Below are 27,574 nucleotides of genomic sequence, written 5' to 3'. Positions count from 1 at the left end.
TCTTTTTTTTTTGAGATGAGTCTCACTCTGTTGCCAGGGCTGGAGTGCAGTGGTGTGATCTTGGCTCACTGCAGCCTCTGCCTCCTGGGTTCAATCGATTCTCCTGCCTCAGCCTCCTGAGTAGCTGGGTTTACAGGTGCCCGCCACCATGCCGGGCTAATTTCTTTTTGTATTTTTAGTAGGGATGAGGTTTCACTATGTTGGCCAGGCTGGTCTTGAACTCCTGACCTTGTGATTCGCCTGCCTCGTCCTCCCAGAATGCTGGAAATACAGGCGTGAGCTACTGCGCCTGGCCAACTTAAAAATATTCTGTGTAAAAACTTGTCATAAAGAAATTATCCAGCCAGGCATGGTGGCTCATGTTTGTAATCCTAGCACTCTGGGAGGCTGAAGTGGGAGGATCACTTGAGGCCAGGAGTTTGAGATCAGCTTGGGCAACATAGTGAGACCCCCATCTTTTTTTTTTTGAAATGGAGTCTTGCTCTATTGCCCAGGCTAGAGTGCAGTGGCATGATCTCAGCTCACCGCAACCTCTGCCTCCCTGGTTCAAGCAACTCTCCTGCATCAGCCTCCTCAGTAGCTGGGATCACAAGCATGCACCACCATGCCTGGCCAATTTTTTTTTTTTTTTGTATTTTTTGTAGAGACAGGGTTTCACCATGTTGGCCACGCTGGTCTTGAACTGGTGATCTGCCCGCCTTGGCCTCCCAGAGTATGGGGATTACTGGCATGAGCCACTGCACCCGGCCGCGATAACCTGTCTTTTTTTTTTTGAGACAGAGTTTTGCTCTTGTTGCCCAGGCTGGAGCGCAATGGCGCAATCCTGGCTCACTGCAACCTCTGCCTCCCGGGGGTTCAAGTGATTCTCCTGCCTCAGCCTCCTCCGAGTAGCTGGGATTACAGGCATGCACCACCATGCCCAGCTAATTTTGTATTTTTAGTAGAGACGGGGTTTCTCCATGTTGGCCAGCCTGATCTCGAACTCCCAACCTCAGGTGATCCATCTGCCTCAGCCTCCTAAAGTGTTGGGATTATAGATTATAGGCATGAGCCACAGCACTTGGCCCTGAGAACCCCGTCTTTTTTTTTTTTTTTTTTTTTTTTTTGAGACGGAGTCTCGCTCTGTCGCCCAGGCTGGAGTGCAGTGGCCGGATCTCAGCTCACTGCAAGCTCCGCCTCCCGGGTTCCCGCCATTCTCCTGCCTCAGCCTCCCGAGTAGCTGGGACTACAGGCGCCCGCCACCTCGCCCGGCTAATTTTTGTATTTTTAGTAGAGACGGGGTTTCACCGTGTTAGCCAGGATGGTCGCGATCTCCTGACCTCGTGATCCGCCCGTCTCGGCCTCCCAAAGTGCTGGGATTACAGGCTTGAGCCACCGCGCCCGGCCGAGAACCCCGTCTTAATAAAAAAAAAAAATTAGCTAGGCGTGGTGGTGAGGCAGGAGGATCAATGGAGTCCAGGAATTGGAGGCTGCAGTGAGCTGTGATCGTGCCACTGCCCTCCAGCTAGGGCAACAGAACAGAAAAAAAAGCAAAAACAAAAGGAAAGAGAGAAAGAAAGGAAAGAAGGAAAGGAAAGCAAGCAAGAAAAAAAGAATGAAAGAAATTACCCAATCTACCTGGTTTAACTGTAGGTCATAAAACCCCCATTCAAGATAGGGTTCAGTCCCACACCCAGAAGGAATGCTGTTCAGAGAGGCCAAGAAAAATCTAGACAGACAGGCCTGGCTGGGTCCCCCGCTCAGCCTGTTCCCTTCAGTTCACGCCATTCTCCTGCCTCAGCCTCCTGAGTAGCTGGGACTACAGCCGCCCGCCACCTCACCCGGCTAGTGTTTTGTATTTTTTTAAGTAGTGACGGGGTTTCACCATGTTAGCCAGGATGGTCTCGATCTCCTGACCTCGTGATCCGCCCATCCCGGCCTCCCAAAGTGCTGGGATTACAGGCTTGAGCCACAGCGCCCGGCCGTCCAATCCTCTTTCTACACCGCTGCCTATACTTTGCTGAACCTAAGCATAAAAATGGACCATTTTCCTGTATCTTTTTTTTTTTGAGAGAGAGTCTCACTCTGTTGCCCAGGCTGGAGTGCAGTGGCGCGATCTTGGCTCACTGCAATCTCTGCCTCCCGGGTTCAAGCGATTCTTCTGCTACAGCCTCCCAAGTAGGTGGGATTACAGGCGCCCATCAACACACCCAGCTACTTCTTGTATTTTTAGTAGAGACAGGGTTTCACCATGTTGGCCAAGGTGGTCTCAAACTCCTGACTTCGTGATCTGCCTGCCTCAGCCTCCCAAAGTAATGGAATTACAGGCGTGAGCCACCATGCCTGGCTTTTTTTTTTTTTGAGACGGAGTCTCGCTCTGTCGCCCAGGCTGGAGTGCAGTGGCGCGCTCTCGGCTCACTGCAAGCTCCGCCTCCCGTGCCTCAGCCTCCCCAGTAGCTGGGACTACAGGCGCCCACCACCAAGCCCAGCTAATTTTTTGTATTTTCTGTAGAGATGGGGTTTCACCGTGTTAGCCAGGATGGTCTCGATCTCCTGACCTCGTGATCCGCCCGCCTCGGCTGCCCAAAGTGCTGGGATTACCCATCTCTTAAAAAAAAAAAAATTAGGCCGGGCGCGGTGGCTCAAGCCTGTAATCCCAGCACTTTGGAAGGCCCAGACGGGTGGATCACGAGGTCAGGAGATCGAGACCATCCTGGCTAACACGGTGAAACCCCGCCTCTACTAAAAAAATACAAAAGACTAGCCAGGCGTGGTGGCAGGCGCCTGTAGTCCCAGCTACTCGGGAGGCTGAGGCGGGAGAATGGCGTGAACCCGGGAGGCGGAGCTTGCAGTGAGCTGAGATCTGGCCTCTGCACTCCAGTCTGGGCGACAGAGCGAGACTCCGTCTCAAAAAAAAAAAAAAAATTAGGCTGGGTGCAGTGGCTCACACCTGTAATCCCAGCACTTTGGGATGATGAGGTTGGCAGATCACCTGAGGTCAAGAGTTTGAGACCAGCCTGACCACCATGGGGAAACCCTGTCTCGACTAAAAATACAAAAATTAGCTGGGCATGGTGGCAGGCACCTATAATCTCAGCTACTCAGGAGGCTGAGGCAGGAGAATTGCTTGAACTTGGGAGGTGGAGGTTGCAGTGAGCTGAGATTGTGCCATTGCATTCCAGCCTGGATGATACAGCAAGACTCTGTCTCAAAAAAAAAAAAAAAAAAAAAAGTAGCCAGTCATTGTGGCATGTGCCTATAGTCCCAGTTACTTGGGAGGCTGAGGCAGGCGGATCGCTTGAGCCCAGGAGGTCGAGGCTGCAGTAAGCTTGACTGCACCACTGTACACCAGCCTGGGCGATAGAGCAAGGCCTTAACTCTAAAAAATAAAATAATAAAATAAAAATCAATCAATCAATTTGTATGCCTTTTCTCTTATTTATCTGCCTTTTGCAAATTGATTTTCCACTGAAACTTCAGAAAGCCAAGGGGAAGGCTCTCTCATGGCCCGGATACCACCAAGTGGGTACAGTCCCCGCTGAGGGCTCATGATCCCTGCCCACTATCCCTGAGGGGCTGGGCTCCTCCTGGGATCCCGTGGAGACCCTCAGAGGGTGGGAAGGTTTCTCTCCCCGTCTGTGACACGAGGTGTCTGGGACCCTGCCAGCTCGAAACTTCCACCGCGTCAGGTTCACCTTCACAGGGACTCGGGAAAGTCCGCAGAGCAGATGGTCTGGAGTCGGAGGAGGGATTCCAAGCACTTTGTGGATCAGGGCCTGGGAGGCGCCCAGGACCTTAATTGTGTTTCTTTAAATGAAGCTGTTAATTAGAAAGCAGCGGCCCTTCCCCCGGGGGCTTGGCTCACCCCATTAGCCAGCAGAGCTGCTGCCAATTGCTCAGCGTGTCAGGGTGCCTGTCCCTCCTACTCCTGGCCTGGCATCTCTCCTGGACGGTGGAGCCAACCTTCTTGCTGCTCTTCCTGTTCACAGCTGACCGTAAGTGCCCTCTGCTTATTACCCGCCATGGCTCCCATTGTCCCTGACTTACCCGTTTCCTGAGCTCTCATCAAAACCTCCTCCTCACTGGCTACCCCAAAGGCCTTGATGTTCCCTGCAAGTCCCAGGTGCCTGTACACTTCCACACCTTTTAAAAGTATTATTATTTTGAGACAGAGTCTGGCTCTGTCGCTCAGGCTGGAGTGCAGTGGCCCAATCTCAGCTCACTGCAACCTCTGCCTCCCAGGTTCAAGCGATTCTTCTGCCTCAGCCTCTTGAGTAGCTGGGATTACAGATGCCTGCCACCATGCCTGGCTAATTTTTGTATTTTTAGTAGACATGGGGTTTCACCATGTTGGCCAGGCTGGTCTCGAACTCCTGACCTCAGGTGATCTGCCAGCCTTGGCCCCCCAAAGTGCTGGGATTACAGGTGTGAGACACTGTGCCTGGCCCTGGCCAAATTTTTATTATTATTTTTTAAGAGTTAGGGTCTTGCTCTGTTGCCCAGGCTGGAGTGCAGTGGTGCAGTCCTAGATCACTGTAGCCTCCAAATCCTGGGCTCAAGCGATCCTCCAGCCTCAGCCTCCAGAGTAGCTGGGATAACAGATGCATGCCACTGTGCCCAGTTCCATTTCCACTCTTTGCTGTGCTGTTCTCTCTGCCCTCTCCCATCCTCCTCTGCCTAGCGTTGGTCCACTCTTTATTTAAGCCTCGGGTTAGGTGAGCACGCCTACCAGCAACCCTTCCCTGAGCCCAGAGCTGGGTGAGGAGCCTCTCTCCAGCTCTTTTTATTTTTCTTATTTTAAGAGACAGGGTTGGCTGGGCACAGTGGCTCATGCCTGTAATCCTGGCACTTTGGGAGGCTAAGGTGGGTGGATCACTTGAAGTCTGTAGTTCGAGACCAGCCTGGCCAACACGATGAAACCCCGTCTCTACTAAAAATATAAAAATCAGCTGGGCCTGGTGGTGGGCACCTGTAATCACAGCTACTCGGGAGGCTGAGACAGGAGAATCGCTTGAACCTGGGAGGCAGAGGTCGCAGTGAGCCAAAATCACACCATTGTACTCCAGCCTGGGCAACAGAGCAAAACCCTGTCTCAAAAAAAAAAAAGGGGGGGGGGGTCTGGCTATGTTGCCCAGGCTGGTTTTGAACTCCTGGGCTCAAGTAGTCCTCCCAGCTCAACCTCCCAAAGTGTTGGGGTCACAGGCGTGAGCCATTGTACCAGGCCCCCAGCCCTTTGGGGACTTACTCCCATCTCTGCCCAACTCCCAGTGCTCTGAGGCTCTCTTGAGGTGAAGATAAGACTTGGTCCAACTTCCTTCCAGGTCCCCAGGCCCTGGCCCCATAGAGCAGGCCTCACACAGAGCCTGCTGGGGATTGGAGGTAGGGGGTATTTTAAAGGAGGGTGATCCTGGCTGGCACCAACCAACCTGAATCACATTGAGTTGCTCGTTTCTCAAGCTGAGCTCCCGCCCTGCTAGAAAGCTGCTCCTGGTGAAGGCTGGACCAATGACACACCCAGCCTGTCCACCCATCCTTGGGCCACTTGGACACTCACCCGGGGTCCACGCAGCCCTGGATGTCAGCTACCCACGAGTGCTTCTGCAGAGAGTCGATGGTCTCCAGGATGTACTCAGCTCCATTCTCCACCTGGGGAGGAAGGTGGCCGGGAGTCCAGAACACGGTCAGCAGACAGGCTCTGGACTACAGGACACAGGGTCAGAATGGCTCAAATGGCTCATCCCCCGTTCCCACAGCAGGGCTCAAGGGCATAAGCAGCAGGAAAGACAGTGGGGTTCACCGTCGGGCACCACCTGGAACTCAGGCCAGGGACCCGGTGGTACAGCCTGCAGTTCACACTCTGCGCTCCCTTCCTCCTGGGCCTCCCCACTGGGGATATGTCCCGCCTCACTGATCTCAGCTCCTCTGCCTTGGAGATGCAGCCTCTGAGGAGGCTGTGCTGGTGGGGGGAGGGATGGGTGGCCCAGCATCCTCAACCCATGCCCTGGCACCGCAGGGATGAGGTTCAAGTTGAGTGGAGAGGCACATTGAGTAGGGTGCCTTGCACGTCTTAGTGCCTGGAGTTCTACCAGCATGGCCATGTGCTTGAGATATGCAGCCTCTGAAGGGGAAGAGGGCAGGGGACATCCCTGCTGGGGCTGGGCCCAGAGCATAACCCTGCACTCTGCTCAACTCCTCCCAACGGCCCTGTGAGGGAGGGGAGCCATTTCTCCCATTTTATAGATGAGAAGACCAAGATTCAGAGAGGCCAAGGAACTTGCTCAAAGTCACACAGCAGCCAGTGGCAGGGCCAGGGCCTGAACCCAGGTCTCTGGGATACCCAGGTCCCGTGCTGTTGGCTTCCGGTGGTGTGCCTCTGTCAAAATGCAGTCGTTGGGCTGGGCGTGGTGGCTCACACCTGTAATCTAGCACTGTGAGAGGCTGAGGCGGGCAGATCTCCTGAGCTCAGGAGTTCGAGACCAGCCTGGGCAACATGGCAAAACCCCATCTCTTCCAAAAATACAGAAATTAGCCAAGCATGGTGGCATGGGCCTTTGGTCCCAGCTACTCAGGAGACTGAGATGGAAGGATCGCCTGAGCCTGGGAGGAGGAGGTCATAGTGAGCCAAGATTGCGCCATTGCACTCCAACCTGGGGGACAGAGCGAGATCCATCTCAAGCAAATAAACAAACAAAAAACCAAACAATGTAGTTGTTGGACTCCCAAGATGACAGAGCTGGGTGGGTTCTCGGAGACTGCCTTTAATCCCTCTCTGAACAGATGGGGAAACTGAGGCAGGCGAGCCCCTCTGCCTCAGGGCTGTCGTGCACGATCGGCAGCTTAGAGGGTACCAGGTGGGCAGGGACTGTGTCCCCAGCCCCCAGCCTGGCATGACTCAGGGTCCGGGGTTGGTAAACATTTGTTAAACGAAAAAGTGAGTCGTGACTAAACAAATGGGAACGGGTGCAAACACAAACACAACCAGAAGCTGGGAGAAGAGGGTGGGGGCTTCATGCAGGGTGAGTGGGTGTGACCAGGCATCCCTGGGGGACACTGCTTCATCAACACCCTCTGATCCTTTGCGGAGTCCCAGGGACCACAGCTCTGGCAGCCTGGAGCCGTGTCCTCAGAAACCCCTGCAGGCCACCCCGGGCGTGTGGTGTGGGGCCTGGGAAAAGGATGGGCTGCCCCTAGAGCCACCAGGGTGCCTCCCCGCCCACCCTCGATGCCTTTGTGCCCTCTGTGGGAGACCGCCCGGTTCCCACACTCCAGTGCCCTGGAACGGGAACATTTGCATAACTGCTGCCGGCTGGCCACCAGTGGGGTGGGTGTGTGCTGGCTCCAGTAGGGGAAGGGAGGGCAGGAAGTGAAACTGACGAGCTTCGCCCAGGCCCAGGGGTAAGTGGGAGCAAGGGGCCCAGATGTTGGGCAATGCCGGGGGCACTTGGCTGTGGAGCTGAGACTCAAGTCTTAGCCATGTACTAGACATCTGTCATAGGGTCTGGGGACCCCCCCACACCAGGGCTCCCTCCCACTACCGTCCTGCCTTAGGCTCCTTCCCCTCGCTCCCCTATGGAGCTGCAGCACCAAAGGGGAGGTGGCCTGGGGCAGCCGGAGGATCTCTGGGATTAGGGGTGAGACCTTACCTTGAGCACGAACGTGTTGTCCTTCTCTGGCATTTCCAGGGGCATGGTGGTGCGGACCTCAATGATGGCTGACAGTGGGATGCTGACCTTGGGCCTGGAGGCCTGGGGGCCAGAAGAAGGACAGTCAGTGGCCCTAGCATTTCCTGACACCCTCTCCATCCCCTCCCCGCTGCCAGGCATTAGAGTGACCCTCAAATAGACTGCCACAGCCACCCTGGTACAGAGGTGTCCCAATCCCCATTTCACAGATGGGGAAATTGAGGAAGGCATTTCTTTGAAACAAGAAATAAATTTTTCCTGGCTAGGTGTGGTGGCTCATGCCTGTAATCCTAGCACTTTGGGAGGCCAAGGCAGGAGGATGGTCTGAGTCCAGCAGTTCAAGGACAGCCTGGACAACATTGTGAGACCATATCTTTACTTAAGACCCAAAAACGGGCCGGGTGTGGTGGCTCACGCTTGTATTCCCAGCACTTTGGGAGGCCAAGGCAGGCAGATCACCTGAAGTCAGGAGTTTGAGACCAGCCTGACAAACATGGAAAAACCGCATCTCTACTAAAAAAAATACAAAATTTGGCCGGGCATGGTGGCTCACACCTGTAATCCCAGCACTTTGGGAGGCTGAGGCAGGCAGATCACGAGGTCAGGAGATCGAGGCCATCCTGGCTAACATGGTGAAACCCTGTCTCTACTAAAAATACAAAAAATTAGCCGGGCGAGGTGGCAGTTACCTGTAGTCCCGGCTACTCGGGAGGCTGAGGCAGGAGAATGGGTAACCCCGGAGGCGGAATTTGCAGTGAGCTGAGATTGGGCCACTGCACTCCAGCCTGGGCGACAGAGCGAGACTCCGTCTCAAAAAAACAAAAAAACAAACAAAAAACCCAAAATTAGCCGGGCGTGGTGGTGCATGCCTGCCTATAGTCCCAGCTACCTGGGAGGCTGAGGCAGGAGAATCGCTTGAACCTGGGAGGTGGCGGTTGCGGTGAGCTGAGATTGCGCCATTGCGCTCCAGCCTGGGCAACAAGAACGAAACTCTGTCTTACAGAAAAAAATAAATAAATAAAAGTATTTTTTTTTTTGTATGTATGGTGTGGTGTGGTGGCATGCACACCTGTAGTTCCAGCTACTTGGGAGGCTGAGGAGGAAGGATCGCTTGATCGGGGGAGGTCGAGGCTGCAATGAGCTATGATGGTACCACTATACTCCCGCCTGGGTGACAAGAGTGAGATCCAGCCTCAAAAAAAAAAAAAAAAGGAACTCCTCCTATAGTCACCGAGCAAGTCCAGGACAGAACCAGAATTGACATCTGAGCCTCCTACCTTCCAGCCTTGAGGACAGAACCCCACCTGGGCTGCCTAATACACCCACGAGATCTGTGGTTTTCTTATTTTTGACCTTGACCCATTGTGAGAAATACATTTAACACTGGGGCCTAGTACACACACACGCAGGTAAAAATATCTCTGAAGCAAACATCTCACCAGAAAACAGTCACCCTTCCTGTGTGTGATAGAGTGTGATATTTTCTATTCTATTCTAGTTCACTTTTTAAAAAATGCTGGTCTTGGCTGGGTGTAGTGGCTCACACCTGTAACTTCAGCACTTTGGGAGGCCAAGGAGGATGACTTGAGGTCAGGAATTCGAGGCCAGCCTGGGCAACACGGTGAAACCCCATCTCTACTTAAGAAATACAAAAATTAGCCAGGTGTGGTGGTGTGCGCCTGTAATCCCAGCTACTTGGGAGGCTGAGGCAAGAGAATCACTTGAACCCGGGAGGTGGAGGTTGCAGTGAGCCGAGATTACATCACTGCACTCCAGCCTGGGTGACAGAGTGACACCCTGTCTCAAAAAATAAAATAAAATAAAGTAAAAAAATAAAATAAAAAATAAAAAATGATAGTCTTAAAACCTGGTCACTTTAAAAAAAAAAGAAAGAAGAAAAAATGCTGGTCTCCTGCTACAGACCTGACCTTCCAGAGCAGGGCCTGGAGCCCCCGACTCAGAACAGGGCTCACTGCTTTCTGGAGTGAGTAAAAGGGACCAGTGTTCCCAACAATGCTGCAGGCAGGGTTGATCCAAGGTGAGCTGGCAGGGCTCTGTGGGACCGCCACTCTGTGACTGGCTCCACTTGCTCTGCCTCAAAGCTCCCTGCCGTGAGCCTGAGGCCCCCCTGGGGCTGGCCTGAGTCTGGGATTCCCAGCAGGGCTTGGTTTCCGAGACAGGAACTTTCTTAGGAGGAAAAGGAAGGGCCACACATTTGATGGGCAGGCAGATGGGAATTCCAGGAAGAACTGGCCCCTGTCCAGCAGGGGCAGAGCCGGGCTTGGAGCATGAACAGAGGCTGGCTGACCCTGGTGTGTGGCCGTCACGCCGGCCAGCAGGGCTGGGGACAGAGCAGACTGAGGCCTGCAGTGGAGGCCTGGACTGGAAGCTTCAGCAGGGATCCTGCTGGCCAGAGACGCTGTGGTTCCCCAGCTTGGAATCTGAGGTCCATTTGTCCTGGTCCAGCTTCCTCCCACCTGCTCCAGCCACAACTCACTGTGCCCACATGCCTGAATGGTCAACTTGTTTTACAACTCTAGGCCTTTATTCACAGAGCTTGAACCTCCACAAGTGCCCGTTCCAGGGTCCTGGCCACCTGGTGAACACGTAGGTAGCCCAAGCTTTTCCTCCAGGGCTTAATCCACTGAAATTTCTTCTTTTTTTCTTTTTTCTTTTTGAGACAGAGTCTCACTCTGTCACCCAGTCTGAAGTGCAGTGGTACGATCTCAGCTCACTACAACCTCCACCTCCCTGGTTCAAGGGATTTCTCCTGCCTTAGCCTCCTGAGTAGCTAGGACTACAGGTACCTGCCACCATGCCTGGCTAATTTTTGTATTTTCAGTAGAGATGGGGTTTCACCATGTTGGCCAGGCTGGTCTCGAACTCCTGACCTCAAGTGATCCACCCGCCTCAGCCTCCCAAAGTGCTGGGATTACAGGCGTGAGTCACCGAGCCCGACTGACCCCACTAAGATTTGCAAGCATCCTGAAAATACCAGGTTTCCCAGTGGCTTCCCTAATGGCAGGGGGCTGGCCTCATGGCTCCTTGGGTCCCCAGGGCTTGGCCTGGCATAGGGCGATGAGGGGACCTGGGGTTCAGGAGGCTCTTCCTGCAGGGGTGAGGAGGCAGGAAGCCAGAGACCTGACTCACCGGGGCTGGCACCTCAAAGGTTGTGTGAGAGGGAAATCTAAGGTGCCAGGCAGGCAATGGCCCCTGAGCCTGCAGGCCCCGAGCTCCTGACGGCTCTAAGGGTGCATCCAGGCCTCTCGGACGCAAGAGAGCTGGACCGTGGGTGGGTGCAGAGGCAGTGGGGGTATCATTCGGGGCATCCCAGGGGCTCACTCACCCTGGGAGCCTGTCTCCTGGGACCAGACACATTTGGGAAACTCATCCAAGCTCTTCACATGGTAGGAGCTGCCCTCCCCCGGGAACGACTCCTGAATGCCCACAAATGCCCCCACCTTGGCATGACACAAAGGAGGGGAAGGGCCCAGTGACCCCGCAGGAACGCTGCCCTCTGCCAGCAGCAAAATTAGTGGGCTCTGCCGGGGCTAAGGGGGTGGTGGTGGGGCACCAGCTGCTGCCTCCCCTCCCCCGAGGGCAGCAGACACTGCTATTTACAGAAGGGCAGCTGTGACTGTCACTCAGGCCTAAGGCGCTGGAGCCCTGGGCCTCTGTCCCTGCCCTCTGGGCGACCCTGGGTAAGCCCCACCCCACCCGTCACTGGGCCTCGGTCTCCCTTTCTGACAAGGAGTGGAGTCGGGCTTAGGGGTCTAGGATTTCTCCCGGGAAATTAAAGGCAGGGGCCTGGGCAGGAAAAAAGCCTTAGGGAAGTGCAGGGGTGTTAGGACCTGGGGAAAAAGCTCTTCAGACAGTAGCTGTGTCCCCAGGACGTCACTTCTCCAGGGCCCATGTCGCTCATGGGCAGTGAGCTTTGGGGAGCCCATACCCTTGCACCTCCAGGCACCCAGATTCCCCCAGCAGACTGAGAGATGGAGAGAGAGCCAAGAAGCTGTGGGTGACTCAGAGAGCACCCAGGGACAGAGTGGGCCCTGATGCAGGAGGTGGGTGGGGGCCCCCAGTGGTCCCTGGGGTTGCTGTCCGCTGCTGCACCAGCAAAGCCTCCCCCTGCCCAACCTCCCAGTGCCCAAGGACCTCCACTTCCATGTTCCTTTCATTCTTGGGACCACCAGGGTGGTGGGTATCATTAGACCAGTTTTTTTTTTTTTTTTGAGACAGAGTTTCGCTCTTGTTGCCCAGGCTGGAGTGCAATGTCATGATCTCAGCTCACTGCAACCTCTGCCTCCCAGGTTCAAGTGATTCTCCTGCCTCAGCCTCCCAAGTAGCTGGGATCACAGGCATGTAATCCTGTATTTTTAGTAGAGACGGGGTTTCTCCATGTTGGTCAGGCTGGTCACGAACTCCCGACCTCAGGTGATCTGCCTGCCTCAGCCTCCCAAAGTGCTGCGATTACAGGTGTGAGCCACCGTGCTCGGCCCCCAGTTGTTTTGTTTTGTTTTGTTTTTTTGAGATAGGGTCTCACTCTGTTGCCTAGCTTGGAGGGCAGTGGTGTGGTCTTGGCTCACTGCAACCTCTGCCTCTTGGGTTCAAACGATGCTCCTGCCTCAGCCTCCCAAGTAGCTTAGACTACAGGTTCACACCACCATGCCCCACCATGTTAGCCAAGCTCTGGCACCTGCCATCTGGGTGATGTTGGGCAGGCCACACTCCCTCTCTGAGCATCCGTCTGCGCTCTCTTCTGTAATCTGGGGACCATGTGCTCACCTTGCCGGAGTGGGGTACCTAGATGATGACAGCATGTCTGTACAGATGCCCACCAGGCTGGGGTCTGGACACACCGTGGGCTCTCAGAGGGTGGGCACTATCATTACAACTATTCCCACTTTCCAAAGCAGGGGGGCCACCTTGGAGAAGACGTGACACTACTGCCAGACACCTGATGGCCAGCCCTTAAGAGGGGAAGGGTCAGTGCACGCCAGTGAGCAACAATGTTGGTGATGGCTAGAAAGAAGCCTGGCATCTCCCTGGCCAGAAAAGGACCCCCTGGGCAGGCGCTGGGCTGGAGCCTGGCAGCTGAGCTGGGGAAGAGCACAGCCCCATGGAGTCAGACACAGACCTCCCAGGGAGCCCTCTGTGAATGTGCTTGGTCACTCCTGCCCTCATCCCTGCAGGCCTCGGCTCTGGGAGGTGCCAGGCACCCTCGGGCTGCAGGAGAGGAGGGCAGGTAGCTGGTGTCTTGAACAACATCAAGAACGGTGCCCTGGGCCTGGCACAGTGGCTCATGCTTGTAATCCCAGCACTTTGGGAGGCCAAGGTGGGGGAGGATCTCTTGAGCTCAGAAGTTCCAGACCAGTTGAGCAACATAGATCCCGTCTTTAAGAAAAATAAAAAAAAATTAGCTGGGAGTGGTGGTGTGTGGTCCCAGCCACGCGGGATGCTAACAGAGGACTGCTTCAGCCTGGGCGGCGGAGGCTGCAGTGAGCCATGATTGCACCACTGCATTCCAGCCTGGGTGACAGCCCCTGTCTCAAAACAAAAAAGAAAGAAAGGCTGGACATGGTGGCTCAGGCCTGTAATCCCAACACTTTGGGAGGCTGAGGCAAGCAGATCACTTGAGGTAAGGAGTTCGAGACCAGACTGGCCAACACGGCAAAACCCCGTCTCTACTAAAAATACAAAAATTAGCCGGGCATCTTGGTGGGTGCCTGTAAATCTCAACTACTCCGGAGGCTGAGGCAGGAGAATCCCTTGAGTCCCGGAGGCAGAGTTTGCAGTGAGCGGAGATCGTACCACTGCACTCCAGCCTGGGCAACAGAGGGATACACACACACACACACACACACTCACACACACACAGAAAAACAAGAAAGAAAAGAAAAAACCAGTGCCCCAGAACCCTTTGGTGTAGCCAGACGGCCCTTCCTCGCAGAGGAAGAACCAGGGTTGAAGGGGTGACTTGTCCAAGAGGCATGACAGGCCCACCTCCCAGGGTCTTAGCACTAAATACTCCACCCTGTCAACCAGATTAGACCACGCAGTCCCCAAAGGCAGTGTCCCTGGCACCCTCAGTTGCTGCCCAGGCGCCCCCTCGGGTCCCCCCAGGAGGTGGGAGTTATGGGGTAACTCACCTTGGGCGGCACAAAGAACTCCAGGCGGAAGCGTTCCTCGGCCACAGCCCTGCGCAGGAGCAGGCGGCACTTCTGCCACTGCGCCGAGCCCCCGGAGCCCGCGGCCGCGTCGTCGGCCACCATGAAGCGCAGGGCCCCCTCGCGCTGAATGTCCACCAGCTCCACCTTGGCCGCCAGCGTCCGCGACAGCCTCAGGCGCCGTGTCCACTTGTCGCGGGGCTCAGCCGAGGGCTCGGCGGCGCGCGGGGAAGCTCCTGCGTCGGGCTCGGGCGAGGAGCGCCGGTGCCACATGTCGCGCACGCCGTCCACCACGCACAGGCTCATGTTGCGCAGCGAGAAGCCCTTGCGGACGCGGGCCTTCGTGGCAGCATGCGTGGACACGTCCTCCGAGCTCCGTGAGTGGCCGTAAGGCGCTGCCTTGAGTGCAGAGGTGTCCGTGGGCTCCGGCTCCATGGCCTCCGCGCGCACGGCCGCGCCCCGAGTCGTCGGTCCGGCTACCAGCACGCGGCGCACCTCCTCCCCAAAGACGTCCAGGAAGTTGGCGGCGAAGTGGCGGGAGAAGGAGGCGCCAGCGTCGGGAGTGTCGTAGGCTGGGTTGTCCCGCAGGAAGCGACAGAACTTGTGCGCAAAGTCCACGGCGGCCGCCTGCGCGTGCAGCTCGCAGAACTGCCGCCAGTCCGGGACCGGGACCGGGACCGGGACCGGGGCGGCTGCGGAGGGGCCGGGGGCGGCACCATTCATGGCTTCCGTCCCATTGCAGCCACTTGCGGCTGTGGGCGAGAAGAGCGCGCAGTTACTTTCAGGCCTGTGACCAGTGCGCCCACCTGTCCCCTCCTTCCAGCTCCCCTAGGACTCTCTGGGGGCTGTGTATGTGTGTACATGCACACGTGTGTGTTGTGGGACTACAGCAGGCAGACCTTCCAAGCAGCATGGATGCGTGTAACAGAAAGACAACTGGGGCAGGGGGCGGTGGCTCACGCCTGTAATCCCAGCACTTTGGGAGGCCGAGGTGGGCGGATCATCGAGAACAGCCTGGCCAACATGGTGAAACCCCGTGTCTACTAAAAATACAAATATTAGCTGGCTAGCTGGGTGTGGTGGTGCACGCTGTAACCCCAGCCATCGAAAGGCTGAGGCAGGAGATTGCTTGAGCCCAAGAGGCGGAGGCTGTAGTAAAAATACAAAAATTAGCCGGGCGTGGCCGCACACGCCTGTAGTCCTAGCCGCTCCGGAGGCTGAGGCAGGAAAATCACTTGAACCCATGAGGCAGAAGTTGCAGTGAGCCGAGATTGCGCCACTGCACTCCTGCCTGGGCGACAGAGTGAGACTGTGCAAAAAAAAAAAAAAAAAAAAAAAAAAAAAAAGAGAGAAAGACAGCTGGGGAAGCAGGAGGTGGTGTCTGCAGAAGTGGCAGTCCTGCATTCATTCTCTCCCCAAACAGTAGTCTCAGGGAACCTCGGGGTCATTCCTGGGGCTGGCAGAAGAGGCTGGGATGACAGATGCTTTCAAGTGGGGTCCCCATGAGCCTCTGGTGACCTCACTTCCTCAGTGACCTCTTCTGAGGTCCCCCAAAGCCGGGTAGAAACGAAGAAGTCACATGGAATCCTGCTGGCTGGACCTTTGAAGTATACCTAGGACTCAGCTCCTTCCTCCCGGTCCAGGTTGCTGTCCTGGGATTCACATAACTATTTTTCCTGCATGCAGCATTCCAGCAGCTGCTTCATGGTCTCCGGGATCCTGATCTCACTTCCTCTAAAGTCTGTTCTCCCAGGAGCCCAGTCATTTCCAAAACTCAAGACTGCTGTGTGTGGTGGCGCATGCCTGTAATCCCAGCACTTTGGGAGGCCAAGGCAGGTGGATCACGGGGTCAAGAGATTGAGACCATTCTGGCCAACATGTTGAAACCTCATCTCTACTAAAAATGCAAAATTAGCTGGGTGTGGTGGCGCATGCCTGTAGTCCCAGCTGCCTGAGAGTTTGAGGCACGAGAATTGCTTGAACCCAGGAGGCGGAGGTTGCAGTGGGCTGAGATCCCACCACTGCTCTCCAGTCTGGGCGACAGAGCTAGAGTCTACCTCAAAAAAAAAAAAAAAAAAAAAAGAAAAAGAAAAAGAAAAAAGAAAAAAGGCCGGGCACGGTGGCTCATGCCTGTAATCCCAGGAATTTGGGAGGCTGAGGCGGGCGGATCCCGAGGTCAGGAGATCGAGACCATCCTGGCTAACACGGTGAAACCCCGTCTCTACTAAAAATACAAAAAATTAGCTGGGTGTGGTGGTGGGCGCCTATAGTCTCAGCTACTCGGGAGGCTGAAGCAGGAGAATGGCATGAACCCAGGAGGCGGAGTTGGCAGTGAGCCGAGATTGTGCCACTGCACTCCAGCCTGGGCGATGGAGCAAGACTCTATCTAAAAAAAAAAAAAGAAAAAAGAAAAAGTAATAACAAAATAATTGTCTTGGCCAGGCACATTGGCTTACACATTGGCCTGTAATTCTAGCACTTTGGGAGGCCGAGGTGAGCAGACTACTTGAGTTCAGGAGCTCAAGACTAGCCTGGGCAACATGGCAAAACCCTGTCTTTACAAAAAACATACAAAAAATTAGCTGGGCATGGTGGTGCACACCTGTAGTCCCAGGTACTCAGGAGGATCACCTGAGCCTGGGAAGTTGAGGCCACCGTGAGTTGTGATGGTGCCACTGTACTCCAGCCTGGGGACAGAGCGAGACTTTGTCTCAAAAAAATAAACAAAAAAAAGTTGATCTGAATGTGGTGGCATGCCTGTAGTCCTAGCTACTCAGGAGGATTACCTTAGCCTGGGAGGCTGAGGCTACAGTGAGCCGTGATGGCACCACTGTACTTCAGCCTGGGCAATAGAGCAAGACTCTGTCTCAAAAACAAGAACAACAAAAACCAATCTGGATGTGGTGGCATGCCTACAGTTCTAGATACTAAGGAGACTGAGGTGGGAGAACTGCTTGAGCCCAGGAGCTGGAGGCTGCAGTGAGCTATGATTGTGACATTGCACTCCAGCTGGTGATAGACTCTGACTCAAAAACAAAACAAAACAAAAATAAAAACCCAAAACCAAAACACAAGACAGATCAAGTCCCTCCTCTGCACAAAATCCTGCAGTGGTTCCTACTACAGTCAGAGTAAAAGCCCAAGCCCTATCCACAGCCCCTAGGACCTGACATAATCTGCCTCCGTTTATCCCTCTGGACATACCTCCTGCCACTCTTCCCTGGCTGCACCTGCCTCCTTGCCCTCCCAGAACCATGGCAGCCAAATTCCTACCTCAGGACCTTTGCACATGCCTGGAGTGCTCTTTCCTCCACATTCCCTCACCTCCTTCGGGTTTCTGTGCAACCATACACTTGGCCGATAGCCTTCCCTGACCACTCTTGAGAATGACAAATCCCTCTCATGACAATACTCCCTCTGATGCGTTCCATGCACTCTGCCTATTTTCACCATTATCCTTATTGCTGGCTGACATAGCATAGATTTAGTTGCTTGGTCGTGTGTTCCCCTCCACCCCCTTCCCCCGAGAATGCCAGTTTCACAAGGCAGGGATTTTGCCAGACCTAGAAGCGGCTGTGTCCTCAGTGCTGGGCATATGGCAGGCACTTGGGAAACACTGACCAGAATGAACAAATGAATGTGTTCGGCACACCAGGCATGTCACAGCTGTCACCGCCTAAGCCCTCACATGGGGCCTGATGACAAACAGCTTGCTAGTGACAAGACAGGTCCGGGGTTCTCACCCAGGTCTGCAGTGACTCCAGGACTTGAGGGATCTTCTCCTACTGTGGATCAAATATGGTAGTTCCTTCTTGTCCAAGGGGTGTATGTCCCAACACCCCTAGCAGATGCTTGAAACTGGCTAATACTGAAACTCTGTACACTGTATTTGTGTGTTTGTGTGTGTAGAGACGGGATCTCACTCTACTGATGAGGCTGGTCTTGAACTCCTGGGTTCAAGCAATCCTCTGGCCTTGGTCTCCCAAAGTGCCGAAATTACAGGCATGAGCCACTTGCACCTGGCCCACTACGTTTTTTTGGATCTAATAACCCAGATAGCTCCTAAGTGGTGAGCAGGTCATATCTAAAGCACGGATATGCCAGACAAAGGGATAGTTCACATCCCAGGCAGAACAGTGCGATGGCTTGAGATTTCATCCTGCTACTCAGAATGGCCTGCAATTTACATTTTTATTTATATGTTTACTTCCGGGATTTTCTATTTAATATTTTCAGACCTCTGTTGACCACGGGCATCTGAAAGCAAAGCTGTGGATAAGAACCAAGGTTTTTTTTGTTTTGTTTTGTTTTTGAGACAGAGTCTCGCAGTGTCTCCCAGGTTGGAGTGCAGCGGCAAGATCATAGTTCACTGCAGCCTCCAACTCCTGGGCTCAAGCGGTCCTCCTGCCTCAGCCTTCGGAGTAGCTCAGACTACAGGCAAGAGCTACCATGCCTGGCTAAAGGGACCAAGTTTTTGAACTGACATTGAAGACCCTGTTTCTTTCCATCACAATGGCTTGCACGCTTCTACTTACATTCCCATGTTCTGGAATCTGGTTTCCCCCAGAATTCCCATTCAAATCCGATTTTGAAGATGCCCCAATCTAGGAATCCCAGTGGTCTCCTCACCCCAGCTTCATCCTCTTATCCCCAGACCCCTCTGTCCTTCACAGCTCTGGATGGCTAAACTGTGTGGCTTGGACCCAGCCCATCACCTGGGGGCTGTGCCATTGTCCCTGGGGGCGCAGGTCCAACCTGCTATGTGCATACAGCCCCCATCCAAGCCAGGGGGAAAATTCCCAACAGTGATGAAGTGGGGTGATGTAGTGCCCTGGGGAGTCCCTGTCTAAGGAGCCAGCCCAGTACTGGGGGACAAGAGACCATCCTTCCAAGGAACTGAGTTAGAGGTTCATGCCCTCGCCAAGATCCCCAGTTCCCGGAAGGCCCCTCCCTCACAGCTCCTGGGATCACCATCTCATCTCTCCTCTGGGATCCAAACCCTGTAATTAAATGCCAGGTAAAAATAGCTGCCCCACTTCTGCGAGATCATCTGTGAGGCCTCTGGGCCATAGGGCACCGTGGGAATTCCCTCTCTCCTTGGGGCAACCTCGCCATCAATCTGCAGTCAATAACCAAGGGACAGCCCAGGGACAGAACAGGGCTCCCGGCTGAGCCTGCTTAGCTTCAAGGACGGGTTTCCAAACCAGTGGTCTCCTAGGAGACTCCTGCCTTGGTACTGGGGGAGGGGAGTAGGGAGTTTGGAAGGTTTCCTTCAAGAGGTGGTTATTGCATTAGGCTTCATGAGCGCAAATAAAATAAAAAGGGTGCTGGGGGCCTGAACAAAGAGTTGGGGGCAGGGCTTATCGGGATATTGGCGGTTGGGTAGTGGTGGTGGTGTTTAGAGTTCATAAGGGGGGGGGAGGATGGGGACTGAGGCCCCCACGAGCTTTGCTCATGCCTGACCTTTCCCCTGCTCCCTCCTTTCTTCCCCTAACTCCTACTCACCCTTCAATAATTAATCCAGAAGCCACTTCTTCCAGGAAGCCTTCCCTGACACCTCTCCTTTCTCCCCACCCCAGGCCAGCACAAGTGTCTCCTCTGAGCTCCCACAGTCTCCTCCTGACTCTCCCTTGCATGGTGCCAGTTGTAGGGTACTGCAAACGTCTGTCCTCCTGACTGTCTCCCCATCTGACACAGAAGGTGCGCAGGGCAAAAGGAAGACCTGAGTCATAGTCCAGGCTCTTGGAACTTGCTTCTTCCCCGAGGGGTGGAGACGGGAACACACCTGCCACCACCACCCCCACCACCACCACCACCATGGCCTCCAGGGAAGGTGATGAGCCCAGAACCAGGTCTTGACCTGTGGGGGTGGCATTTCCTGGGGTGGGGGTGGGACCGCAGCTGAATCCATGAAACCCTGTCCCTGAGCTCCAAGCCCAACAATTTATCCAGTATGCTAGTGCCCCTGACGGTGGCCACCTCTCACCCGGTACCATTAGGACCCCCCGGGGGCTCAGAGCCAGTGACTTGGCAGCCTGGGAAGGGTAGGTGTGTGGTCCCTGAGTGACATGATTATGCGCCCACATGAGGGCAGGCAGGAAGTCAACCCCAGTGCCGAGTTCTCAGACATTGTCAATCCCTGTTGCCCCCCAGCTTGTCCTGCTGGCTGGAGAAACTCTTGGTAGGGAGAAGGCACAGAGATGCGGGACAGGGCCCTGGGGGAGGCTCTGGCAGGTGAGTCTCAGGTAGCCCTTACTGGAGTGGGAGTGGAACTTAGAGAGGAATCTTCCAAGGGCATGGCAGGTGTGGCCAGGTCCTAGGCATGGACTGGCCTGGGAGGCACTGGGAGGTTGGGACTGCCCTGACCTCCCCTACCTAACCCCGCAAGCCAGCCAGGAGCCTGTAGGCCTGATGCTGGGCACAGCAGTCCTCAGTAGGACCAGCCCTGGATACACAGATGAAGCAGGTTGAGCAGCTAGAGGTATAAGTCTCCAAACAGCAGTGCCAGCAGGGAGGCTCCCACCTGGCTACAGATGGAGAGAGGGAGGCCCCGACATGGTTCTCTGCAGAGGGGAGACTGCAAGCCACAGGGAAGGGGGCCTGGCTGTGGCAGGGGCAGGGGCAGGAGTGTGCTGTCCCCACCCACCTTTGGGACCAGAACTGGGGAGGAGACCATGTGTAGGGAGCTTGGCTGACCTGGGCTCAAGGCGTGACCCCGCGGGGGCTCCCCGAGTGAGTGACACTGACCACAATCCCAACCTCTGAGCCCACTCTCCTCACTTTCTGACCACTCGGTGGCAAGATGGGACAGGAGGTGGTGTCTGCAATGTTATAACCCATGTGCAGTCATGGGCAGGGCGGGAGCTCCCCCAGCCTCCGGGTATTGCCAAGGTTGGTGTTTCAAGCCCTCGCTAGGGACTTTGCTCTTCCGACTATTCAACATCTCCCCTGCCTTTAGATCGTGCAAAACCCTCTCTTCTGGCTGGGTGTGGTGGCTCACGCCTGTAATCCCAGCACTTTGGGAGGCCAAGGCGTGTAGATCACTTGAGCTCAGGAGTTCGAGAGCAGCCTGCGCAACATAGTGAAACCCCGTCTCTACTAAAAACACAAAAATTAGCCAGGCGTGGTGGAAAAGCCTGTAGTCCCAGGTACCTGGGGGACTGAGGCAGGAGGTTTGCTTTAAACCAGTAAGTTGAGGCTGCAGTGAGCCGAGATTGCACCACTGCACTCCAGCCTGGGCAACAGAGTGAGACTGTCTCAAAAAACCAAACCAAAACAAAACCTTCTCTTCTCCCCGGAAACCTTCCCTATACTGCTCTGCCTCTCTGATCTCCAAGACCCTGTGGTCTTTAACTCTTTTGGTGGTCAGCTCTCCCTATGGTCCCAGGGTGTCGGAACAGAACAGTTGAGTTGGTGCCGGGCAGTGCTGGACTGGGTTCTGGGAGATTTGGACTCTATCCTGGGCCAGGCTCTGTGTCTCTCGGTGCCTCTGCTTCCCTATCAGTAAAATGGGGTTGCTGGAGCTGTGTGTGTGGCCTCTAGGGGCTCCTGATTCTGATGCAGAAGTGATGGCCTTGGACATCGAAGACTGGGCTGTCATTCCACTGGGACCAGGGACAAGTAGGGGGTTGCCTCTCCCCCTCACAGGCTGCTTCTCTGAGGACTGGCGTTGCAGACAAAGGAAGCCTACCTAGGGCCCCCTACGGTGCTGGCCCTCCTCAGAGCACTGGGCGGGTAGACCACCCTCCCCCAATCCATTACACGCCCCCACCTCTGGATTTTCTAGGCTCAGTTGGGCTGTCTGCCTTCTCCTCCTGAAAAAATGTTTTTCGCTACCATCTCGGATGGGATGGGGGCTTCAGAGGGGTTTATGGTGGGGGGGATGGAGCGAGGAGGGCAGGGCAAGACTAATGGAGTCCCTGCTCATCGCCTTTCCAAGCCACGGCCTCTCCTAACCCCAACACCAGCAACCCAGACAAGAGACCCCAGCCCCCAGCTCAGCTACACAGTTGGTCCAGCCGGCATGGGGGAGGGGGCGGCAGCTTTCCGGCGGTAAAAATAGCGCTGACAATTGGAGGACAAAAAAAAGGCCGGTCTTCAGCCCCCGCCCGCTCAGCAGTTCCAGACCCCAAGGCCGGGTCATTTCTTAAAATATTGATCAGTCGGACTCACCGCCCCCTCTAATGGGCCTGCGACCAATCGATGCGCGGCGCAGTGGGCGGTGGCCCTGGGGGCGGGGAGAGGCAGGAGCCCCGCCCATGTCCAGCTGGCGCCCCCACCCCCTCCCCAGCACCATCCCAGCCACAGGAGGCCAGGAGCCCCAGGAAGCGGAGGGACGGTCAGTGGTCCCACAGGTCAAACTAGCTATGCAGCATCCCCAAAGGCTGCGCCCCACTGCCAAGAGATCCCCCTTCCTCCTGCACCCTCACTTAGCTGCGTCCTCAGAGCGGCAGTCAGAGAACCAAGTGCATGAAGGGGGAGAGGGTCAGAACTAAGGGTCCTCTCCTACATCCTGGGGTGGGCAGTGCCACCCATACCCCAATGAACCATTCACGATGGGGAAACAGGCTTTGTTTTGTTTTGTTTTTTGAGACAAAGTCTCATTCTGTGGCCCAGGCTGGGGAGAAGTGGCGCAATCATAGCTCACTGCAGCCTCGAACTCCTGGGGCCAAGCGATTCTCCTGCCTCAGCCTCCCAAGTAGCTGGGATTGCAGGCACGTGATGCCATGGCCAGGTAATTTTTTTTTTTTTTTTTTTTCTGAGACCGAGTCTCACTCTGTTGCCCAGGCCGGAGTGCAATGGCATGATCTTGGCTCACTACAACCTCCGCCTCCTGGGTTCAAGCGATTCTCCTGCCTCAGCCTCCTGAGTAGCTGGGACTATAGGTGCATCCCATCAAGCCCGGCTAATTTTTGTATTTTTAGTAGAGTCAGGGTTTCATCATGTTGGCCAGGCTGGTCTCGAACTTCTGACCTCGGGTGATCCGCCCGCCTCAGCTTCCCAAACTGCTGGGATTGTGAGCCAGTGCACCCGGCCCCAAGTAATTTTTTGATATTTTGGTAGAGGTGGGGGTCTCACTATGTTGCCCAGGCTGGTCTTGTGCAGCCTCTTCTTGAGGTACCCCCCTGCCTGACACAAGAGACGAGGCCTCACTCTGCTCACCTCCACCATCCTCAGAAAAGCTGCCCAGCCATGGCTTCTCATGTCCACTACCCTTAGGAGTCCTCAGGACCTTAGCATCACGGGCCTGGCCCACTCAGCCTTGCTCTGGACAACAGAGGCCCTTTCAATCCTGCTGTTCCTCGAGCGCCCTCCTGGCCTCAGCAGGGCAGTCCCTTCCACCCCTCCAGCCTCCTCTCTGCATACCTCCCTGGGCAGGACACAGATGCTCTTTGGGCAGGCCATCCCTCCGGCCTGGAGTGACTCCCACCCGCTGACTAGGTATGAGTCTCTCTCTCCCCTGCAGATTCAGGAACAGAGCACACAGCTCAGTCTCTGCTTCACCGCTGAATACGTGGGTGTTGGTTTTCAAGCCCATTTTACTCCTCGCCTCCCCAGAGACCGCATCCCCACAAGGTAGGCTCTGAACCAGGGCCAGATGTGCTGGAATTCCGCCTGATATGGCTGGAATTCCCCAGCCCTCCCCCACCAGAATACCTGCGTTCACTCCACCACCCTGGCAGAAGGCAAAGTAGGCATGGTTTCCGGTCTTAACACCCTTGAACTTGCTATGACTTCACTGCATGATGGGTGGGTGGGGGCCTTCTGGCTGGTGATGGGGCCAGGTGTGGATTCAGAGCCTTTGGGACTTGTATGCCTCTGTATGGGTGAGTAGGTACTAAGTGGTCTTGACTGTTCTGATCATTAGTTTCCCTAGCTGCTCTTCCGTCCAGATAACTTTCTAGTCCAAGGCCCGCCCTGAGCAGCATCACTTGGAGGTAGCTATTATAACAGCTCTGCACCCAGGACAACCCCAGGCCTCTCATGGCACGCTCAGCCTTTGCCACCGCCATGGGAGGATGGGAGCCCTTCTGCTGAGCCCCCCGGCTTTTGCAGACATCCCAAGCTTGACAAGCTCTGCTGGCGCCGGAGCCTGCAGACCCTCAGTCCCAGGGGTTCCCACAGTTGCATTTGACAGTTGCTCCCCAGCAAAGGGAGCCCCACTGCCTGGGCGTCTCCCTATGACCACCTCTGGTCACTTGACGTGCTGTGACAGTGTTAAAAGCCTGAGATCTGGAGCCAGACTGTCTGGGTTTGAATCCCAGCTGCCCTGCTGCCCAGCAGGACCCCTTGGACTCTGGAGCCTCAGTTTCCCCATCTGTTAAGATGGAGGTGACAGCAGTGCCAACCTTAAGAGGCTGTCATGAAGATTAAATAAGCTATTTGTTTAAAAATCACAGCTCTATTCATTCCCTTTTCTCCAACTGCTCGTGGCAGACGACTGCAGAGGTACCTACTGCCCCAACACATAAACCCAGGCTCCAGTGCGGCCAAGGTCAGCATTCTAGAACCCACATTTCAGTGGGCTATGCCCCTGTTAAAACCCTTCTCCCCTCACATCTTCCCTGGAAGAAAGAGTTGTTTCTCCATTGTAGAGATGAAGAAATGGGGTTCTGGGGAGGGAGGTGACTACCCTCAATGCACTGGCCACCACGCCGTGGTGAGCTCCCACTGTGTGCCAGACGCCAGGTGGGAGGGTCCAGGGCCGCAGAATAGGCAAGAGGGGAGGCCGGGTGCAGTGGCTCACACCTGTAATCCCAGCACTTTGGGAGGCCGAGGAGGGCGGATCACTTGAGGTCAGGAGTTTGAGACCAGCCTGGCCAACATGGTGAAACTACATCTCTACTAAAAATACAAAAATTAGCCAGGTGTGGTGGTGCACATCTGTAACCCCAGCTACTCAGAAGGCTGAGGCATGAGAATTGCTTGAACACCAGAGGTGGAGGTTGCAGTGAGCCGAGATTGCACGCTTCTGTACTCCAGCCTGGTCAACAGAGCAAGACTGTCTCACAAAAAAAAAAAAAAAAAAAAAGAGGGGTATGGAGCCAAGTTCCAGGTTGGTCCCTTTCTGAGACCTGTTTCTGGGGAACTCCCCTTCCAAGGGCACAGTAGGAAGACCGAGTCCCTGTTTCCGGAAAGGAAATGACCACCGTTAGGGGATGGGGCACTCTGAGTGGCTGGGTTGGGGGGCCAGGGGCATCCACAGCTGGGCTCTGCAGGAAGTGGGGGTCAGATGAGCAGGGAGTGGGGGCCAGGACAACAAGCTAAGTCAGGGCTTGGGGACTCAAGAGGCAGACTCAGCCTCCTTCAGGAGCACCCAGTGCTGGACAGTTCCTGGATGGGCTCTGCAGGTGGAGGGCAGGCTGGGATGGTTTCACCTGCACTGGCCCTGGTTACTCTCACCCCACCCTGCCTTTCTGGGGTTGCAGAGCAGAGGTCCCCCCCATCTCCAGCCTTGGCCTGAGGCACTCAGTCCCTTCCACTCCCCCAGTGTCATAAGCCTCACATGGGCCCTGGCCCAGCCCCCTAAACCTGCAGGATACCCGCTTAGTACCTCCCCCAACTCATCCCACCCAGCTGCCCTCTGGTTTTTCCAGGACACACATACCAGTGCCTCCTGAGACCTCTGGTGGCACCCCTAAGATCTGAGCATCCCCAAATTCTGGGGACTACAGGTGCTAATAAAGCTTCCCTGGGCCTTTCTCTGAGCTCAACTCCCAGCCTGGCTGATTTCCAGGTACCTCAAACTCACCACCTCCAAGTTCGAATACATCCTCTTCCTCCAACTCCTGCTTGTCCTCTGCATAGAGCCTCAGCACCCAGCCAGGCACTGCCTACTTCCCCGTTCTGCCCCAATAGCAGGTAAGCCCCCAAGCCCACAGAGTCCTTGGGAACACCCCCGATCCTGTCCCCACCTCCACCCTTGTCCCCTGCCTCTCTACCACACCACATGGCTGTAGCCTGTCTCTTCCACCAGACCGTGAGCTGCTGGCTGGCTGTCCTCCCCACCCCCTAGGTGGGCACTACCCTCAGATGGGCCAGTAGTATGTGGAGAATGGGGCCCAAACCCTGCTTCACCCAGAGGAACCAAAAGATGCTGCACACCCACACAGCGATGCCCTGCCTTGCTCTGCCCAAACAGGTGTGGGCTGTGACCTCGTGTTGAGGGGTCACACTTGCTATCCCCCTAGACAGAGCATAGCTATAAAACGGCACCCAGCCAGGTGAGCCAGAAAGAGAAACCTCTCCAGGTCCCGGGCTCTGACCAGTCCCCTGACCTCACCTGGAGAGTAAGAATGAGCACAAGCCTCAAGACTGGACCCTAGCCCCAGGAAAACAGCAGCCAGGAGGCCTGAAGCCCCTAAACTCCCAATTCCTTGCAACCCAGGCTGGGTAGACAGGGCAAGAAGTGCCAGGCTCTTGTCAGAGAGGAGTGGTTGGGAGGCCTGACTTGTTGACTGCGGGACTTTGGGCCAGTCACTTCCCCTCCCTGTGTGGGGATAATAATAGCACTAAACCCACAGGGTTGTTGTAAAGATGACACGAACAGCGACCCTGATGCCCTTAGCTTGGCACAAGTAAGTTTGAAACCAAAAGCTCAGCCCTGGGAGGCCCAGGATCACTTGGGTGGAGATCCCACTTCCAAGACCCCCAAGGGAAGCCCACCCCTAGGTATTTGTACAGAAGTCCTCCCTAGGAGAGCCATGCTAAGTAGGGAAGAGGGATTTAGACACTTTAGACAGATTTTTCACAAGGGTAAAAAGAAAAGTATGTGCATTAACCCTTGATTACCTAGAAGCATTAAACCAAGCAGCATCAGAAGCCGGCCTGGCACAGGGTGGGGTTGTTCTCGGATGCTGGTAGGACAGACCTCTAAGGAAGCAGCTGGTGGGAAACTGTCTCTGAGACCCCCCAAAACGCCCTGATCCACACTAGCCTAAAAGCAGTGCCACCACCGCCACTGCCAGACCTCTCCCAAAGTTCCTGGAACTGAAAAGTTCTAGGTCACTCTCCCAACCTCTTCCTGTGTGGAGCGGGGAGGTCAGAAGGGAAGAGGTTGGGAGAGTTCAAGGTGGGACAGAGTAGGGGGGCTTCGGCTCAAGAAGCAGTGGAAGCCTCTTGGGGAAACCACACCCCCTGCCCTCAGTCCTCCCAGAGGAGCTCCGGGGACCTGCCTCTGGGACGCAACTCCTGCGGGGAGTTGCTGGTCCGTAGCCAGGAGGCAGGCAGCACCACCCCATTTTACAGGGTAGGTGATGTTGGCTCGAGGGCATTGGTAGGGCTCCACCCAGGTCTCAAAGCCTAGCCTGAGGCTCTCCCTTGCACCAGCTGGAAGTGCACGTAGATCCTGGCTTATTCCTGTTCAGGGTCTCGCCTGAGGCTGCCCAGTTTGCCTTGCGTGGCTCCTGAGAGGCCCCAGTCACTGCAGACTTCCCTCTCTGAAGGCCCCCAATTCGGGGCTGCAGGGGGCCGGGAAGCGTCCCAGCCTCTGCCCGGCCTCAGCCCGCTGGGCTGGCGCGGTTCCGGTCGGCGCTGCCCGCAGGTTCATCAATGGCAGAGGCCCAAGGGCCTGAATGGAGGGCACGAACCCGCCCCTTCTTAAAGGCGCCGACCTCTTGGGCACCCTCCACGATCCTCCCCGCAATCGGGGGCTCCAGGGAGCTCCCCGGGTGGGCGGGTCGAGAAAGGGGTGCCTGGGCCAAAGGGAGGGCGTGTCTGCCCGGAGACTGTGGCCTGAAGGAGGTC

General features: G+C 55.5%; 1 protein-coding gene across 7 annotated transcripts in view; it reads right to left on the bottom strand.

Moving 5' to 3' along the window:
• The window catches only part of SH2B2 (SH2B adaptor protein 2), a 37,891-nt gene that overhangs the window by 7,759 nt on the left and 2,558 nt on the right, over positions 1-27,574 (bottom strand). For 4 of the 7 annotated variants that reach the window (XM_033192567.1, XM_033192568.1, XM_033192566.1 and 1 more), the window contains exons 2-4: positions 13,811-14,580; positions 7,623-7,724; positions 5,534-5,625 (exon numbers count right to left, since the gene is read on the bottom strand). In XM_033192567.1, coding sequence (XP_033048458.1) covers positions 5,534-5,625; positions 7,623-7,724; positions 13,811-14,551 — 935 coding nt within the window. In that variant the 5' untranslated portion in view covers positions 14,552-14,580. Of the gene's footprint in view, positions 1-5,533; positions 5,626-7,622; positions 7,725-13,810; positions 14,581-19,333; positions 20,904-25,580; positions 25,720-27,574 lie in introns of those variants that run through there. The other 3 variants (XM_033192569.1, XM_033192572.1, XM_033192570.1) reach the window with 2 other exon arrangements.

The sequence above is a fragment of the Trachypithecus francoisi genome, unplaced genomic scaffold (genome assembly GCF_009764315.1).
Source record: "Trachypithecus francoisi isolate TF-2019V2 unplaced genomic scaffold, Tfra_2.0 Lachesis_group4, whole genome shotgun sequence".
Lineage (NCBI taxonomy): Eukaryota > Metazoa > Chordata > Mammalia > Primates > Cercopithecidae > Trachypithecus > Trachypithecus francoisi.
This window is presented reverse-complemented; position numbering and strand designations above follow the sequence as displayed.